The sequence below is a fragment of the Rhipicephalus sanguineus genome, unplaced genomic scaffold, assembly GCF_013339695.2.
Source record: "Rhipicephalus sanguineus isolate Rsan-2018 unplaced genomic scaffold, BIME_Rsan_1.4 Seq912, whole genome shotgun sequence".
Taxonomy (NCBI): domain Eukaryota; kingdom Metazoa; phylum Arthropoda; class Arachnida; order Ixodida; family Ixodidae; genus Rhipicephalus; species Rhipicephalus sanguineus.
In genome coordinates, this window is record NW_023616274.1 from 49,777 (window position 1) to 68,050 (window position 18,274).

The 18,274-nt window shown below is 42.8% G+C and overlaps 1 protein-coding gene across 1 annotated transcript; it reads left to right on the top strand.

Moving 5' to 3' along the window:
• Positions 1-349: 349 nt before the first annotated feature.
• LOC119378652 (uncharacterized) lies at positions 350-16,557 on the top strand. The gene is made up of 4 exons (XM_037647714.2): positions 350-794; positions 1,676-1,870; positions 6,759-6,893; positions 13,956-16,557. Exons 1-4 carry the CDS (start codon positions 489-491, stop codon positions 14,091-14,093), a joined length of 774 nt encoding a protein of 257 aa, XP_037503642.1. The 5' UTR covers positions 350-488; the 3' UTR covers positions 14,094-16,557.
• The last annotated feature ends 1,717 nt before the right edge of the window (positions 16,558-18,274 follow it).

Consider the following 18,274-nt stretch of genomic DNA (forward strand, 5'->3'; position numbering starts at 1 on the left):
TCGATGGGTCTAGCAACTGGAACGGACGGAAAGTAAACACACCTCGGCCGCAGATCGCCATCCGCGCGCGCTTAACACGCGCTATCAACAAGCAGCTGAGTGGCTGGGTTTCTTAGGGATAAACAGTTGCCTAGGTAGTACCCAGACGTACAGGGATTTTCAAGGAGCAAGCAGACGAAAAGTCTCCAGATCTCAAGTTACCCGGATGGAGTCTGTGAGAAAAGAAACGCTCGTCTTCCAGACCGGCCGTGTTGAGGATACGGATACGGCTGATACTGATACCAACTTTTATCTGTTCCAGTCGCTATTTTCACGGCTTCCGTGAAAATAGTTCCATACCTTCAACTTGGCGTCGTGGGCGTGAGCGATGTTTGGCGTATGAAACACTCGGTCTTCCGGTGCGTGTCATTTTTGAAAGCTGTGTTGGTTGTATCGGCTGGCTGTGCTGTGTCGAAGAACGGTCGCTGGAGTCGCGCATTTGACGTAGTATGAGCCACTCCGATGATACGGCATCGGGGATCAAGTCCACGGCGACGTCAAGCCGAGTAGACTCGAGTGCAGTGTCAACTTCATCTCCTCACGGCCGCCTGTCACATTTCATCGACGACTCTTGTCTAAAAAACGTTGCTCTTGAAGACGATGTTAGCACAGCTGAGGAAACGAGGGCCCTTCGTAGCCATTCACCAGCAACTATGGACACTACACAGGATGAAACACTGCACAAGAACGTCGTGCTACTTTTTGACAAGTCTTATCCCTTCACCATCGTAGGCGCGCTAAGGATCGCCATTCTGGTTAGACTTTTCGTGAATTTTCTTTGGCACATATGTTGCTTTATTTTAACGAGATTACCCCACCTGCTTTTGTTGGAACCTTTGCGTGTGTTTTGTTTTCTGGCTCGTACTCGTTGAAATAACGTTTTCAGTTAATTTGTTCACTTGCATGCATCGTTCTTTCAGTACGGTACTTTTTTTTTTCTTTTATTTACCGCGTCTCTGCGTGAGCGTTAAGCGACGTTGATTCCCTTCATATTCACTGCCTAAGAGAACCATTAATCAAGAAATCATAATTGTAAAGTGAAGCATTTTCGAGTGGAGTTTTATTTTCGAAGTAAATGCAGTAATGACTCTCTGGGCAAGTAATACTACAAAAGAACAACGAAGAACGCGGCCTCGCGTAAAATACGAGGTTTGATACTCTTGCATTTTATAGTGCATGGAATTATCAAAAAAGCATAACTACATTATTACAAACTTCGGAATTGTGTAATCCTTGATAGGAATTTTCCGTGACAAAGGTAAGGAGTTACGCCATTCAAGTTGAAAAGAAATAACTATTTATTCCTTTGAACGCATATTTGAAGCAAGTAAAGAACGATTTCGATTCTACAGTGCAGCGCAAGTGAGAACCGGGCAAAAGTTGGCACTTGTGATTGAAACAGTGCAAAGAGAAAAAGACATGACGGAGACAACATGCAGCACTGACGAATCTAAATTTATAGCGAGGAACAAACGTTTGAGCATTCTTTTTCTCACCACTGCATAATGTGTTGCACACTCCTTTTGACATTTCACCGTTATGTGAATATGTATTTTTCATGTGCTCTATGTGACTGCGTCATTGTCAAAGGTATGTGTGATCCATTGAGAAACATGCATGCCTGCTTTATGTGCAGTTTCTGTCTCTGCTGAGTCTCATATGCGTAGCAAGTGCGGGAACCAAGGATTATGACGTCCTGCAGCTGCCACGGTCTGAACGTGTTCGCCTACACCTGTTTGTGTGTGTGCTGGCATTTCTGCTAACAGCTGCTCTGATGGTAGTGGACAACTCCTCCGTAGTCCACATCCTGCCCCTAAATTGGGCCCTCATCGTGAGTTCTCTTTGTGCGCATATAGTTGCATTCCATAAAACGATCTAAGCTAAGGGTCTACATAATAACGGGGTCCAGCAACACCTTTTTTTCAAACCTGAGAATATATTTCAATGAATATATTCCCAACCAACTTGTGTTAATAGGCATATGAAAAAAAAAAAAGGCGCAATAAATGCATAAGCACTTATGTACTGTCAGTAGCAAAAGTTTACGGGATCTGCAGCGTGTGGCGGAGTGGCAGAAAACTGCATTGCTGCGTCACCTATTGTCATGTGGCGTGGTGTTGAGGATAACAGCTGCGTCCTCTGCAATTAGATCCTGCAGCGTAATGCGCTGTTGCCGGAGCTAATCATGGAGGCCGCGGCCGATATCCTCAACACAACGCCATGTGACGGTAGGTGACGCAGCAATGCAGTTTTCTGCCACTCCTCCGCATGCTACAGATTCCGCAGACTTTTGCGGCCGACAGTACTTAGAATTATGCGCATGTTAAAGAACCCCACTTAGACTAAATTAAAGGAGTACTGACACAAAATTCTGTACACTGGTTAACTTGTGAAGTAGATTTGTGTTGACATGCACATATCATCTACAAAATATTAATGGCAAGTGTAGCTAGAACATATTTAAACTCAATTTTAAAGTGTATGCCATGCAGCTGAGCACACAACATAGCATCTCACAACATCGACATCAACTTGGTTGTAATGTAAACAATCAACAATTGCCTACATCGCGAGTTTGTGTTTGCTGCCACGCTCCTTGCGTGCGTTCTCTGCCACAGTTGTCAACGTGGCACTCGCAGGCACGTGTTGTGGCACGTGTCACTGTTTTTGGTGGTCACATGGCCAGCTGTGCTTGCAAAAAAAAAACAACTTTGAATCCTTTTTCACTCTTGTTGCTGTTACCGAGGGTCTTCTACTCATTTCTGTCTATTATGCCTTCAGCCCGTTCCCCACTATGTCCGTTGTGTGTGTGCGTGTTCATCAAGGCATGTGCTGTCACATTCAGGATACATTGCAATATATGAACCATCACCAGAGCACTCGAGCTAGGGATTATAGCACCTAAAATGTTGGAAAGAGTATTGCCACTGCAGAAAAGCGTATCAGCTCCTGTGCTTTCTATCATCTGCTACTTCTCATGTATTGCGTCTATATTGTGAAGCAACACTTGTCAAAAGAACAAAGACAACTTACAGCACACTCCAGAACAGAAGGAATGAGGGGACAATCAAACCCATCCTGCATCCATATAAAGGAAGGTTTAACTATGTTTCGCAGGGGACAAAATGCTAAAACACCCATGTACTCTCTCTCTCTCCTTCCTTTTTTTTTATCTCCCTCTCTCTCTCCTTTTTTTCTTTTTTTTTTCAAGGGGTCATGAAGCACCCCTTGGGCTTGTTGAAAATAAAAGAACATCCTGCAGAAAGCTGACACGGCTATGAACTGCTCAGCCAAATATTGCAGTCATGCGTGCCGCATAATGGCTGCAAGCGGAGCGCGAAGTTGCTGTTTTCTTAGGCGCCCTTCTTTTTCAAACAGAGGCTGGTCCTCACTCTCGTCGGGGGGTGGAGCGCCTGCCGGTTGACGTCTTATCTGCTTCTCCACGTCGCAAAAGACATAGCATCCTCATTGGCTGATAGCCGACATAAATCGACAGCGGCATTCAGATCAGATGCGCTTCTTGCCACGGGGTGCTGCCACTTGCCGGCGCCGCACTCCTCAGTCTGCTAACTTTTCACGGTAGCCACACTCGCGCATGCGAATCACAGCGGGAGAGCGATCGCGTTTCACGACGCACGCTGACATAACTTCTTTCCCCCGTGCCATCCCTCCCTGTGTAGCTTCTAGTTCACTCGGGACGAGAAAAGAGAGAAACTGCTGAGAGCGTGCGCCAAACCCCCTTAACTCTGCTCGTTCTTGATCGATTCGAAAAATGTTTGCGGCAATTGATTCGGGAGGCAGTAAACTCCGATACTGAGGTCAATAGATCATTACTTCGAAAAGTGGTTCATGACCCCTTTAAAGGGACCGACAACTGCCCAGAACATGAACTAAGATGACTGCACTGATGGAAAGATTGTCCGTCGCATTGACTCAAACCAACCCTGTTTATCTCGTGAGAGGCGGATTTATATCTTTATTTCTTCATTGAAAGTCGCGAAAAATGACCTTTGGCGCCTCTGGCGGCAAAATCATACACGGTCTGATGAAGCTGGTCACGTGACCATTGATCGGTGTATGAGTTCGATGACTTTTCTGTTAGTACTGAAATATTGTTCATTTATTTATATTAAAATATATTACTCCATAAAAATGTACATATAGGCCTGCGTTAGTTGTATGCAACAAAGTGGCGCTGCCTTCGCTTGGCGTAATGATCCCATGCCGCGAAAAGCCATCCATGACACAGGCGCAGGCAACCTTGGTCGCAGGCGCACACAACGCTGTATACAAATACCGAGAAGGTGTATAAAGCCACATCATCTCATTGTAACAGCTTGCTATTTTCAAAAATGGCTGGAAAGCTCAAAATAAAGGTGGTTAAGCATAGCTACAGTAACTCCTGCGAAAGCAGAACAACGACAGCTTTCACAAGGGCTAGAGGCATTGCTATCAATTCTCAGCGTTGCTGGAGCAAGCCTTCATGCGTGTTCAGAGCCTTTCAGATTGAAAAATACTGCTTATAAAATAACTACGTGCTTTTAGGATAAACCACTGCAGCTACAAACGCTACGAAGGGTAAGCTTCCTGTTGCACCGTAAAAAGCTGGGTCGAGAAAAATCAGTTGTCGGTCCCTTTAAGCGCTTTGCCTGATGATCTTTAGTAGGTCACCTGATCAACCGTGGACCAGAGGCATATGCCCGGAGGTGATGAGAAACACCTAAAGCTTCATTATTAGATTTTTGCAACACTGCATCACAAACAAAAAAGTGCACACTCATGCTGTCATGATAGGCAAAAGGTCTAACAAAACAAAAACCACAGAACGTATAACAAAGCCCACCACATTTGGGGATACGATTGATAAGCAAATGATAAGACATGCACAAATAAAAAGAAAACTACAAACAGAAGTAACTGTGCTGAATGCTAGAGTCAATGTATATGCAAAAAAGAATAAGCAGTGGTAATGTAAAAAAAGTAATAAATGTGGTAGAAAAGTTTGATTGAAAGTCCCATTGCACTCAGAGAACCAGCTGATCTGCAGAGTGCGAATCATGAGTTCGTTCGTAACCGTACCAGGTTCCTTGCTGCTCTGGTTGCTTCCAAAGATGGTGATGGGCTGAGGCTGTACATCAGGATTCTTGCCGACGACACCTCCTCGGAAAACTTTTATTTGCTGGCTTTCTGCTTGGAAGGCCCCTGAGTCAAGGCTCCTCACCTCGACGACCGAACAAACTCTGCCCTTTACTTTGTGCCGACAGTTGCATTGGGAACCAGTTGGGCATTTCACAGGACAAAAGGAGGCTTCTGTCCTTTACCCTTGCTGCATGAGTGGCAGACCAAAACAGGCATGCACTTTGTTACCAAAGAGCAACTGCTGGGCACAGTGACAAAGCATAGCATGCTAAATAAGCACGGGTAGTCATGCTCCTCAGCAGGCCACACCTGCTTCGCGATACAGTCACAATGCATCCATAGAAGGCAAATGATGAAAAGCACATTGTTAATGTGCATCACTGGAATGGTAAAACCCTCCTCACTTTTGGGTGGGAAATTGCACATTAAGCTGCCAGCTCAACCTTGAGAATGTTCCTGCCATAGCTTGCACAGTGCAGTTCATGATAAGCTCAGTAGTACATCTTCCTTTGCCTTCTGTCACTCTTCAGGCTGCTTTTATTCTCTTCTTTCTTTCCCAGTGCTCTTGAGGATGTATAAAGGGTTTCTTAGCTACATTTGATATTTTGAACACATTTTACATAGGTATGTCCACTGTATGAGTAACAATACCATTGGCAAGCATGGCAGTGCAGTGTGTCACAAGAAAGTAAAAAGAAATTCAAAAAACGATCATGCGCTCTTCTCTGCGCTTTGCCTGACCCTTCCTTACACATTTTGATGCCAGCAGGGTCGTGAACGTGGCATCACCGAAGTTAGAGCTGTCCATATTGATCCTTTTTCTTTTTATTCTGAAAGCTTGTCCTTAGGCATAATATGATCCGTTTGCTAGAATGCCCTTACCATGCAGTTTCACACATACTCTTTCTCGTCGTCTTGGTTGCCTGTCATGTGCACAGAATGGCTTTTGCCTCATGCAGCATGCTTTGTGCTGCATGTGTGATGGTAACAGTGTGTACAAAAACCAGAGTCATGGTGACTGGAATTAGATGGCATTTTCTAACAATAATAGAGCACCAATGTGATAGATTTATTGACATTATTCCCATGTTTTACAGATATGGGAGGTTGTCGAAGCCGAGCAAGCAACCATTTTCTCACCATTAAGCTCATAGCGATTTGAGATCCCTTAGTGAGATTGCAAGATTTTAGGGTCGTAAATTAAACACAGCCTCCACTGAACCTGTTTTGCCTGTTCAGCTCCACTGAACAGGCAAAAAAACTTTAGACCTAATTGGTGTAAATGCTTAACTTATGTTACTTCCCAATGTGCATAACACTTGTAATTGTGCATTGCAGAAACTTTATGCTATGCCTTTAGTTTTTTACAGCTGTTAAGTCAAAAACGAAAGTACAACTCAAATTATGCTTCCCATGCATGCACGAAGTATCTTCTTCATTGTGAACTTTGATGTCATACATTCAAAGAAAAACCAATTTTATAGTACCCATAGTGTTTCACGATTGTATCTGTTAGATGACTAGTGCTCAATTTGATGTGTTTACTGGTGTTGTGGCATTTACATCTTGCTTTTTTACAGGACACAGTGCTGTGGGGAGTAGTGGCCCTTCTGTTTCTGGTCTCATCCTCGCTACTGATACACAGCAAGGTGCTTTACCAACGGACTTACTTTACAATTGTTGACTGGACCTGCAGCCTTTTCGTTGTCTCTGGGGTTAGTACCAATGCATTATCTCCAGTTTAGAGATACATAAAATGATGTATTGCGATAAATCCTGCTATGTAAATGAATTCATTTAGCTAGCAACATTAACCCGTAAATTAAAGCCCCCCTACTCACGAGGACGATTATCATCAACAGCAGCCTGTCTTATGTCCACTGCAAGATAAAGACCTCTCCCAATGATGTCCAACCCACTCTGTCCTGCACGAGCTGATTCCATTTTATGCCTCCAAATTTCTTAATTTCGTTGCTCCACTTAACCCTTGGACACCCCCGCCCATTCTTCCATCTTGTGGTATTCATTCCGATGCTCTGAGTGTCTGTTGTCCTTCCTTCTCATAACGTGGCCTGTCCAGGTCTTTTTTTTTTTTTTCATTTAATATCTATTTACTAGAATATCTGCTACTCCTGTTTGTTCTCTGATCCACTCCGCTATCTTCCTATCTCTTTCACGCCTATCAGTTTTCATTCCATTGCAAACTATGTGATCCTTGGCTTCTTTTTCGAGTTTCTTTGTTTATTTCCCAGGTCATATGTTAGGACTGGAAAAATTTAATGGGTGTATACTTTCTGCTTTAGTGACGGTGGTAAGTTATTGGTTACGAGTTCAGAATTCCTACCATATGTATGCGCACCAACCCATCCTTATTCTTCGGTGGATTTCTTAACCTAAGTAGGCGCCCTGTTAGTATTTGGCCTAGATAGGCATACTGTTCTACTCGAGCCCCTCCTTTCCCCTTGCTTCCAAAGGCCCTGGCGGCTGGACTGAGTGTCATGTACCAATAATTATTCGGCTGGTGGACCAATGCCCGATTTGTCTTGTGCATTTAGTCAACATTAGTCAATCTGGTTAAGGAGTAGAACATTGTACATCACTGCCCACTAAACTCGAGGACTGGGACTCGGAATCAGAATCATTCCGCTTGTGTAGTGGGATATTCCTCCTCCTTCCTCTTAATTGCAGGAGAAGAGCACAGGAATCTGATGTCAACAGGGAGAGGCACAAGGAGATGCACACATAGCACTGTCTTCTTTGTGCCTCTCCTATTAAAAGATTCCTCTGCTAATCCCTTGTAATAATGAGCATTCAACAAGCCCAACCTAAAATACCTTTCTTGCTTTTTTTCTTAGCTTTCTTTCATTGCAATATTTCAGTTGAAAACTTTAACTGTGTCTTCTTGTAAGAAAAATGTACCTTTGTGAAAGTTTAGTAGGAGGCTGTCTCCATTGATATGTTTGAACCCTGTTATGCAATTCTGCACATAACTTATTTAGGTAAAAGAAAGTGCCACTCCTTATTCAATTCCTTTGCTTTCTTTGGTAATGAATGGCCAAGTAGTAGAATCTCTCTATTGACTAAATCCCTCTATTCATCACCATTTGCAGTGACAGTGTTATTTCAGTGTGGAGCTTAAACCCACACTCTTTGAGCATTTTGGCATACAGGGTCTGCCCCAAAAGTTCCCAGGATTTTTCTTTTTTATAAATCATTTATTCAGTATCAGTTTACAATCTCTTCAGAACTTTTCGAAGTACTCTCCTCCTGCTTCAATGCACCATTGCCAACGCTTAAATAAAGGCGCCCTGGAAGCCATCAGCGGGAACCTCCTACAGTGAGGTCGTCTCAGCTGCTTTTACCGTCTCCAGTGTCCCATGCCGAGTTCATTTCAGGGTTCTTTTGACCCTTGGGAATAAAAAGAAGTCCGATGGTGCCAGATCAGGGCTGAACGGCGACTGGGGCAGCATTGCCACATATATTTTGGCCAGCAACTCGAAGACAGTGAATGCGGTGTGTGTGGCTTGGCGCGTCATCATGGTGTCCATTGTCACAAATTTCTTATCGGATGCATCGAACCCTGTTGTGCAACGGTTGGAGCACTTTACTGTAAAACTGCTTGTTAGCTGTTAGTCCCTGTGGCACGAATTCACTGTGAACCACACCTTTCCTGTCAAAAAACACAATGAGCATTGCCTTGATTCGCAATTTGCTCATCCTTGCTTTTTTTGGGCGAGGAGACTCCATGGTGTGCCACTTGCTGCTCTGATGCTTTGATTCAGTATCACACTCAGAAATCTACATCTCATCACCTGTAATCACTCTTTCCAAAAATTTTGGGTCCATTTCGTAGTGTTCATGCAATTCCTGGCACTTCAACAAACGCTCTTCCTTTATCTCACTCATCAGGACTTTTGGCACCATTTTCACTCGCACTTTCCTCATTTGAAAATCCTCCGTTAAAATGCGATGAATGATTGTTTTGGGTATTCCACACTCTTCTGCGATCATCCAAACACATATTCGCTGGTCCTTGTCCAAAACTTGATGCACTTTTTGCACCGAGTCATCCGTTTGTGATGTCGACGGGCGTCCCGAGCAGTTGTCATCATTGACGGACTCCAGACCTTCCCGGAACCTCTTGTGCCACATGAAAGTTAGCCTTTGTTTCATTGCATCGTCACTGTAGGCTTTCCGAAGTATTTCGAGCATCTCCACCTGGTTTTACCCAATTTCACTCAAAACTTGATTGCATAACACTGCTCCAAAAATTGTTCCATTTTTTTTCTCAGCGGAGGTGCAGTAGATACCTCTGCACGGAGCGTGACCTGCCTCAACAACTGTCCGTAGGCAACGGAGACCAATCTCGTTTTGAAGCTTACATACCCCACTAACTTCTCTGCCTAAAGCCCTGCCCCGTCAGGTGGCATTGCCGACTACCAAAAAAATTCCAGGAACTTTTGGGACAGACTCTGTATATGGCGATGGTTGGGCATTGACTGTGTGTAGCAGCAGGTTTCTCGGAGGGGGTCTCCAGAATGAGATGTACGGTCACTTTGCAGAAGTGCCTCGACTACTGACTGCTATGTAGCTTCAGTGTGGTACAAGGTGCCCAGTTCTTCACTCCACCACCAAGACGCCACTGTTATGGGACAGCCGTTGTCAGGGTAGCACTCCTGTAGTGGTATTGGGATGCTTTGCTGCAGCGTAACTTCACATTTGTATTTTGAAAGTGTGTGAGCTGTGCTTTAAAGCTTTATATGTTGGGAACATAAGTGAGATCTCAATGCTGCACGTTAGCTTACCAGAGCATCCAGCAGGTCGGTATTGCATCACTTACGTGCACACTTAGGCCTGGGCTATACAATGTTACAATAGCTCTCAGCACACACAGCCGTTCAATGGAAACTCGTGAGGGCCCATTTTACGGAGTGGAGTTGTGTCACATCAACCATGTTTTCACGCAGTAATTTGCACTGCCCATCTACTTGCCAACCACATATGCAGTTTGCCTATTTGTAATAATTACCTGTGGAGAAATTAAGCAGTGACTTGTGGAAAGACCTTACTTCATGCATTCATTATGAACCTACAGAGTTTTATTGAACATTTTCAATACTGGCTCTATTTTGAAGAGTCTTATATACGGCCACCTTCAGAACAGTCCCCTTGCGCAACAATATGGTGTTACCAGCATTCCTGCTACTTTGTGAATATGTCTTTGAAATCTTCTTTATGGGATAAGTTCTGCACCCTTCTGGGATTCGAACTTTAATTTGATTGGTTCAGTATGGCAGCATTTGAGCTGGGTTTTTAATTCCAGGAAGAGAACAAGATAAGTGATAGCGAAACCTGACAAATGGTCTTTCTTTCATATCGAGGATGATCTCTTGGGAGTCGGGACAATGCAACAGTCATTACAGGGGAAATGCCAATCTCCACTATTAAAAGCAGCTAGGCATCTCTGCCACTTGGCAAAGTGAATGTACGTTGTCTTGTTCTACATTCACGGTATTGTGCGTCAAGAATTTGTCCTGAATGGCCATACTATCCACAGTGAACTTTACTGCCAAGATTTAGGGCATCTGAAGAATGATATTTGGTAAAAACTGGTCTATCTGGGGTGCATGAGGACTTGATGTTGCATGACGACAATGCACCCTGTCACAGAGCACTCTCCAAACACAAATTTCATGCAAAAATCAATATGGTTTCTCTTCCTTACCAGGTGGGGCTTCCCCTTTCTTCACTTTTTCTTTCCTCCAAATTAAAAACGCACCCGAAAGGTTGCCATTTTTACATGATTGTTTAAATGAAGATCTAATCACAGGTGATATTCAACTTGTTCCAGGAAAAAAGACTTTCAGGACATATTCGAAAAGGGGCAGGAATACTCGAAGTGCTGTGTTGATGCACAATTAAAGCAACCATTTTGGATGTAAATGTGTTTCAATTCTCATAAATAAATTACTTGCTTTTTAACAAAGCCAATCTCCAAACTTTTTCATGCCACATTATAATGTCATAAGCGAAAACAAATATAGTACAATGTTTCCTGCCTAGTTTTAAAGCAATCTATGTAGGGATGTGTGATCAGTTAAAATTTCTTATACCTCTAGAATGATCTGTGCTTTATTTCATATTCAGTATGAGAATTCACTATTGGAAATTTTCTAATATTCATTTCTTTAGAATATTTGAGCCACAAGGGAGAGATAACATTCAAAGGGAGGACCAATTCAAATAATTACACTGTGGGAGAGCTGTAGTTGCTGTGCGCACGACACAATTTCATGAGCGGTCACACAAAGGGTTCGGCAATTTCCAGCCATTCAGTAAGACTGCATCACTTTTAGGCAGCTGTACACAAACTTGTTTTGATTTCTTTGGCGAGACTCGGGTTGTCTTCATTGCTTAAAACAATATGTAGCATTGCAGAATCACACTTCCCTCCTTCTTCAAACACAACAATAAATGTGCATCTGACGACATACTGTTACATTGTTTCATTATTGCCATCGTTGTGATGCCCCAGATAGCTGAAAACATTGTCGCTGCTTAGTAGCAGTTATTGAGCAAGCATACAAACCATTTTATAACTTGCAGTCATTGAACTAAAGATGTCGGTTTTAGTCAGTGTGTGGCCTTGTTATGTCAGTTTATATGATGTTTTGATCTTTTGTTATATACTAATTATGTCAGTGTTAGTAATCTTCTTTTATATACCTCCTTTTCTTGAAGCTCAGCTCACCAAGCCCCATTACAAATTTCAGTTATACTTGGGAAGTTTTAAGACATTGTATATGGAGCGTTTTGCCTAAGTATTTTCCAAATTGATTCATTATTGGAGACATTAGAAAGAAATTGAACTGTCTTGTTACCATGCCAATACGAGGCCAGCACTAGATTTAGGTGCACGTTAAAGAACCCCAGGTGGTTAAAATTTCTGGAGCCCTCCATTATGGCGTCTCTCTTAATCATATCACGGTTTTGGGACGTTAAACCCAGATATTATTTATTAGGAGGCCAGCATGTAAACAGATAACCTCCCCTTTGCCTTAGCTAACATCCACAAGCTACATTCGTTGGCATACTCATGTACCAGAGCCAAGGTATCATGTCCCATTCATATGATGAGGTGACGGACCCCACCTCCTTTTTTTTTTTCCTATATTGGGCCTCCTGGCGCATTTCCAGTAAAAGCATTGTGCATTCCACCCTTAATGATTACCTAAGATCATGTGCCATGGTCAGTAGCGTAGCAGAGACTGAATGTTGTATGGGGCATTAGTACATGTGACCTTGACGCTCGCTTGAAATGCGGCTTTCTCGGTGTAAAACCATTTCATACTTAATTGTCATCATGTGATGTACATGCCATGCTTTTTGGTTTGCATTGTCCAAGCCTGATGAGGGGTCCTTTGGTCATACCAGGGACAGTATTTTTGAGCAATAGCTTTTGGGATATTATCACAATTCGGAGGTTTTATGACTCAGCACCAGGTCCATGAAGGTGCATAGTGGAATTCTTGACATTGTTGGCCATATATGCCAACATGTCCAGTGCCAAGTCCAGCAAATTCCTTCTAAAGTTATCATGCCCTCAGAATGGATCACTCTTGGGGTGCTCGCACCCCCTGTAAGGTCGTTTTTGCCTCATGACGCACGTGCGCCTGGCAGGCCGGCTTTATCACGGGATGGGCCCCTATGTCGGCGTAGCTAGCATACTCGCCGCCGTACGAGGGATGGCACCGTTTCCGCGGTGGCGCCGCTCTGGCAGCGAGGTAAGGCAGGCGTATGGGGAACAGACATCACTCTCTTTGGGACTTAGTGCTGTTGGTGGACAGTTGTCTCTCATGGGTAGTCCGTGGGGGTGATTCCACGGCTCGTTCCCACAGACTCCTGTGGTGAGTCGAACGCTGGTGACACAGCATTCACGGTACATTGTGTGTTATGTTATGTGCATTATATTGGCATTCTAGTGTGTTATTTGTCATGTTACTGTAGTTATAAGATTCTATTTGTAAACTCGCCGTTGTGTAAAAGCTGCTTTAAATGTCCACGTGTTCGTTTGTACAACGGTGTGAACTGCATGCGTTTGTTCCATGAGCAGCTCTCTCAAGACCTCACACCACTTGGGGAGTACCATTCCACCAGTGGCTTTGGGTTTCACATATGTATAGTACATAGGACCAAAAGCTCTCTGTGTGGTGGTTTAGTATGTGCATTTATTTTTCACTTTCTCATTGTGTTACTTGCACAAAAAGTGGCCAGATTTCACTTTTACTTCTCATGCGCAGGCTTCCCAGTTTCTGTGTTCTCATTTATAAACAGTAATACCTGCATTGAATGGTATAATTATCCTTTATTTATCATATGATCTATTTTTATTCAAATATTTGTATACGGTGGCTTCATAGGCTGTTTCTCCAGTTTGGAGCAATCCTTTTTGTAAGGTTCAGACACCTCTAGTTGCAAGAACTCCTTGTTTTAGTGAACATTTTGCTCTATTCCTAATGATGTACTTTAATGGTTTCACTGCATGTCTGCATCCTTGTTATACTCTTTTGTTGTGATTCATAGGCAAGATATATAATTTAAAATGTTTCGGTTTGACATAGCCAAAGTTAAATTCTATTAGCGAATATTACGGTTTTCTCAAAATTCAAGTTGGGCTTTGTGATACTATTTTGAGAAGTCAGCAGCCTACTTAGATGAGACAGAGTGAACTGTTGTAATATAATTTATGACCTGCATATTGCCTTTTTTTCCCACAGATATTTGGTCTGGGCTGTGTATGCTCCTGCTTTGCTCTGGGAGTTCTGCGCTTTGTTCGACCCAAGGCCCCTCTTCAATGCCTGTCCCCAGCAATTGCCAGTCGGGACATTATGATGTCGCCCATAACCATCAGTTGATGCCACTGCAACATCACATTCATTGTGCAGTCTTACATTCTTCTCGTGGGTGTGTGTCTGCTTCATATTTGCATTTACCCTTGCTGTTCATGTTTCTATGGCTCCCTTGCAAATATGGTTATTTTGAGTGACTTTGGCTTTTGTAGTAGAAAGGAGCTATGTTTAAAACAAAGCTTTCTTGGGGACAATTTTGACATTGTTGTATAAAAATACCATTTGGATGCAGTGTCATTAACTTATAAGCTACAGAAAAAAAAAAGAAGAAGAAGAAGAAAGATAACTTCCTGCCCTCCCACCACCAACAAACAGGGAACTTGTGTTGGGGCATGTAAATACCTACAACAGAGTTTGTTTCATTTCTAGTCATGTTTTACAATGTCTTTTCTTGAGGCCATGAAGTATGGGGCAGCATGGATTACAGCATGCCAATGTGACTGAGGAGCACCACAAATGTGACCATCTTCCCTCCTTTGACAGTTATACTGGAAAACAAAAAAGTATACTGTGTGTCTAACTCCCTCCCTAGTTTATATGTCTGTTATATAAAAAAAAAGAGGATGGGGTTGGGGTGCCCTAATATGTGTTAATGTATTTTCATTTGTTGTTTTTAAGTGCCATTGAGTCACTGGTGATTCTTGGTGACACTATTAGTGTATGGATACCAGTCAGACCTATTTGATACAAATTTTTTAAGCTCACTTGGATATTTCCCTGGGGCCTCCAGAATACCATACGAACATCCTGTGCGTGCTCAGCCTCGTTTTCTCTAACCTTCCACTCTAGTTACTGTTATAACTCTGATGAAATTTATTGGTCGAGCATGTATTACTTGTTTTAGCTGCTGGCTTAGATTAACAGAGAGCTGAGCTAGTTGGCAAGTATTCATTCTAAAAGACAGGGCGGGCAAACATGGACACAAGAAAGAAGTCGCAACACCACAAACGCCGGCATTTGTGTTGTCCTCTTTCTTGTGTGCGTGTTTGCCCGCCCTGTCTTTTAGAATGAGAGCTGTTGGTCCTCATTCCTACATTTGCCAGTGAAGTTGCGTGTCTACTCCTACCGACACTGAGTAAATTCTCAGTTACATTTCGCACCTTCACATCTAAAAAGTACCTTTAAAATTGCTAAATGTATTTTTGTGACCAAGGCTTAAAAGATTTTTCTGTTAGCTTGTTGAAGGAACACTACAGGAAATTATTGAGTTGTGCTAGGTGGTAAAGGTTTTGGAACACCTGATAAGTGACTTGGAAAACGAATCTTTGTGAACCTTTGCGGGGTTTCATGTCTGCAGCTGCTGCTGCTGTCTCGCCGAATAGGCCACACTTAAAAATAAACTGCACCTTGGTGGCTAATTGAGGAGTCACACCTCTGCGCTCCAACACAGCAGCCCGATGCTGTGCTGGAGGACAGAGGTCGTCACTACACATATATTTCTCTCGTGCCAAACACCAGCTATATTTCCTACCTCAATGCTCTTCATTATAGTGATTGGGATGGTGGCATCACCTAGAAGTGTAGTGAAGTACTGCATCACGAGTGCTAATGATTGCTGATAATGAGCGCTGCTGCAGTCAAGAAATCGAGCTTAAATGCACCAGGTTCATGTCATGTTGTGCACACAGAGCATGAGGTTAAAGAGGAAAATAAAAAGGAGTTTCTATCTGTCTGTAGATTCAAACAGTGACCATTGGATCTGCTCTGCTTCAATCTTTTATTAAGAGCAAACCTTGGCATGTCCGATAAAAGCTTAAACTGACATGTGCATATTGGGAGCCAGCACTATGTTTAAAATTTTACTCGTGTGCCCTGGGTCATTAGTGTCTATCAGCAGTGCTCAAAAAAACATAAATTTCAACTTCATGCACAAAAAAACTTCAGTGGTAACAAATACCATAAATATGTAACATAACACTGACTGATCAACCCTGCAGCGTTTTGGAAATTTTGAAATGATGATTTGGCTTTTTTTTTAGTTAATGTGCGAGTTTTCCACAAGGTACTGCATAACTTCAGAAATTTCAGCCTGGTGCCACTGCACACATGATAACCTCATGTAATGAAGAGTTTGATGTCAGGTAACATGATTAAGTTGCAGTCATTGACCAAGTCAAGTTAAAAAAGCATGCAGAGTACAATATCTAGTTCAAGAGTTCTGGTAACATGATTATGAAGAAGTAGTGGTCACTGACCCAGTAAAGGTGAAAAACATGCATACTGCATGTTTTTCATGTTTACTCATGTGTTACAGTGAGCATGTAAAGTTATTTACCAGTTCATCACGATAGCCTCATCTCTATTGAGGTCATTCATCCCAGTGGCCCCATTCATCATCTTGTGGACCAAAGCAGAGGCCCAAGCAAATATTCCTCAATGCTAGCATTACAACCTCTCCTCGCAGGAGTTCGCTAGCTTATCAGAAGAATCAAAGCCATGCAATTATTGAAATTGAAAAGAACTCTGAAGACTGTCTAAATTTCTGTGTTTTGAAAATTATTGAAAAATTTTATTTTAGAAATGCTTCTTTTGGGTAAATTCCTAGTGTCTGTAATTACTATTTTTGGAGTGTATGCCGAAAGTGTCTACTGACATATAAAGTGTTGCACCTATTACACAATCTGTGTTGCCTGCAGAAAGTTTACATATTATGATTAGGGCTCCGTGTTTTCAGTGTTTATATTTCTTGAAAATCGGCGGGTGTTTATCAGAGTTTATATTTTTGGCGGAAATTCAACGTTTATCAGAGTTTATTTCTCTTAAATCCCCAATTCTCTGAAATTCGGAGTTTTGCATTATTCTTAAAACCCCAAAATTTTAGATCAATTCAGATGTGAATGCTAAAAGATCAAAACACACGAAGCGCATTTATTTTTTTCTAGAAGGTTTGAATGCGGAAAAACATATGCGCACATGCAAAACACTTGAACACAAAACACCTGTATATGTACATATAAGAACCTTAGCTTCAAGCTTATTGTAAAACATGCAAGCATACTCTGCGAGGTTGCTGTCAGTGATCATAGCGCGCTCCTTTCGATTGACGACTCTCAGCTTTGAAAATGCCCTTTCAACGTTAGCGCTAGAAACAGGAAGCGCCAGAAGACGCAGTGTGCAGCGAGAAAGCACTGGCCACTGGACATTGTGAAGTCTCCAAAACGACAGGGGTTCATCAATGTTACATAGCACTGATAGTTCGCAAAATCACTCTGGAACTGGCTGGCTCATGTCGTCAGTTTCAAGAAGCACTAATTGAAAAATAGGCGCATAGGTTTGGAACACACAGGGCAGCTCATGCTTCACATTTGGATTCACAATTTGAACACAGTACCAAAACAATTCTTTAGTGTACTGGAGTTGATCGCACAGGTTCCTGTCAGGTGTCTGTCTCCACTTTTCAGCGACAGCAGCGTAGTATCCGTGAATGTCTGCGACAGTCGTTAAGCGGTCATTCTCGTCAAGGTGGTGACTGACGAGTGCGTGCAAACGAAACTTCGGTATGGAATAAACTTGGTGTACCAGGGTACTTTCTGCCTGAAGTTCCTTAATGATTGAGAGCATGGCACACGAATTGGTCTTCAGAAACCTCATCTTAATGAACAAGTCGTGCACAACTTCAGGCAATGAAATAACACTCTTGAGCTTCTCACACTTCGTTCCCTTGGCTTCGTCGCTTCTCAAGAAGACAAAATGGCCCGCCAGTAGTCCAAAATATCTTCTAGAGCTTCATAAAAAGAGAACCACCTCGACGGACATACGGTTTTCAGCGGCGACTTCTTGGACATGCCCATGGCCAAGCATACAAAACCAAACTTACGGCACAGCTCTCGCGACGACTTCAACAGGGCAGGAAAGTGCACAACAAAATCATGAACTACGATAAACTAGCTCGTCCTGATTCCATCCTCCAGAGCGTTGTTGAGTAGGTAGCACGGATCTTTGAAGTGAAGCGCCTTGAATTCTGGGTTGGAGAGTTGCAAGTCCTTGTGAAGCTTCTGTATGTAGGAAGCTTAGTCGGAGCAGAATACGGCCACTTTGCCTAATACAGCAATGCGCGGTAAACTTTAAATCGGTCAATCCAGAAGATGCATCAATGAGCACTTATAACTTGCTCTTTCGATAAAGAATGGAACCAGGTCATATTGGCCCTTGAAATCGGAGTTTACCGGATAAATCCGAATTGTCAA

Excerpts from the sequence above, each read along its gene's own strand:
- LOC119378652 (XM_037647714.2), top strand. The coding sequence starts at position 489 with ATGAGCCACTCCGATGATACGGCATCGGGGATCAAGTCCACGGCGACG. Across the intron at positions 795-1,675 it reads CGCTAAGGATCGCCATTCTG|TTTCTGTCTCTGCTGAGTCT; the intron begins GTTAGACTTTTC and ends CTTTATGTGCAG. Across the intron at positions 1,871-6,758 it reads CCCTAAATTGGGCCCTCATC|GACACAGTGCTGTGGGGAGT; the intron begins GTGAGTTCTCTT and ends GCTTTTTTACAG.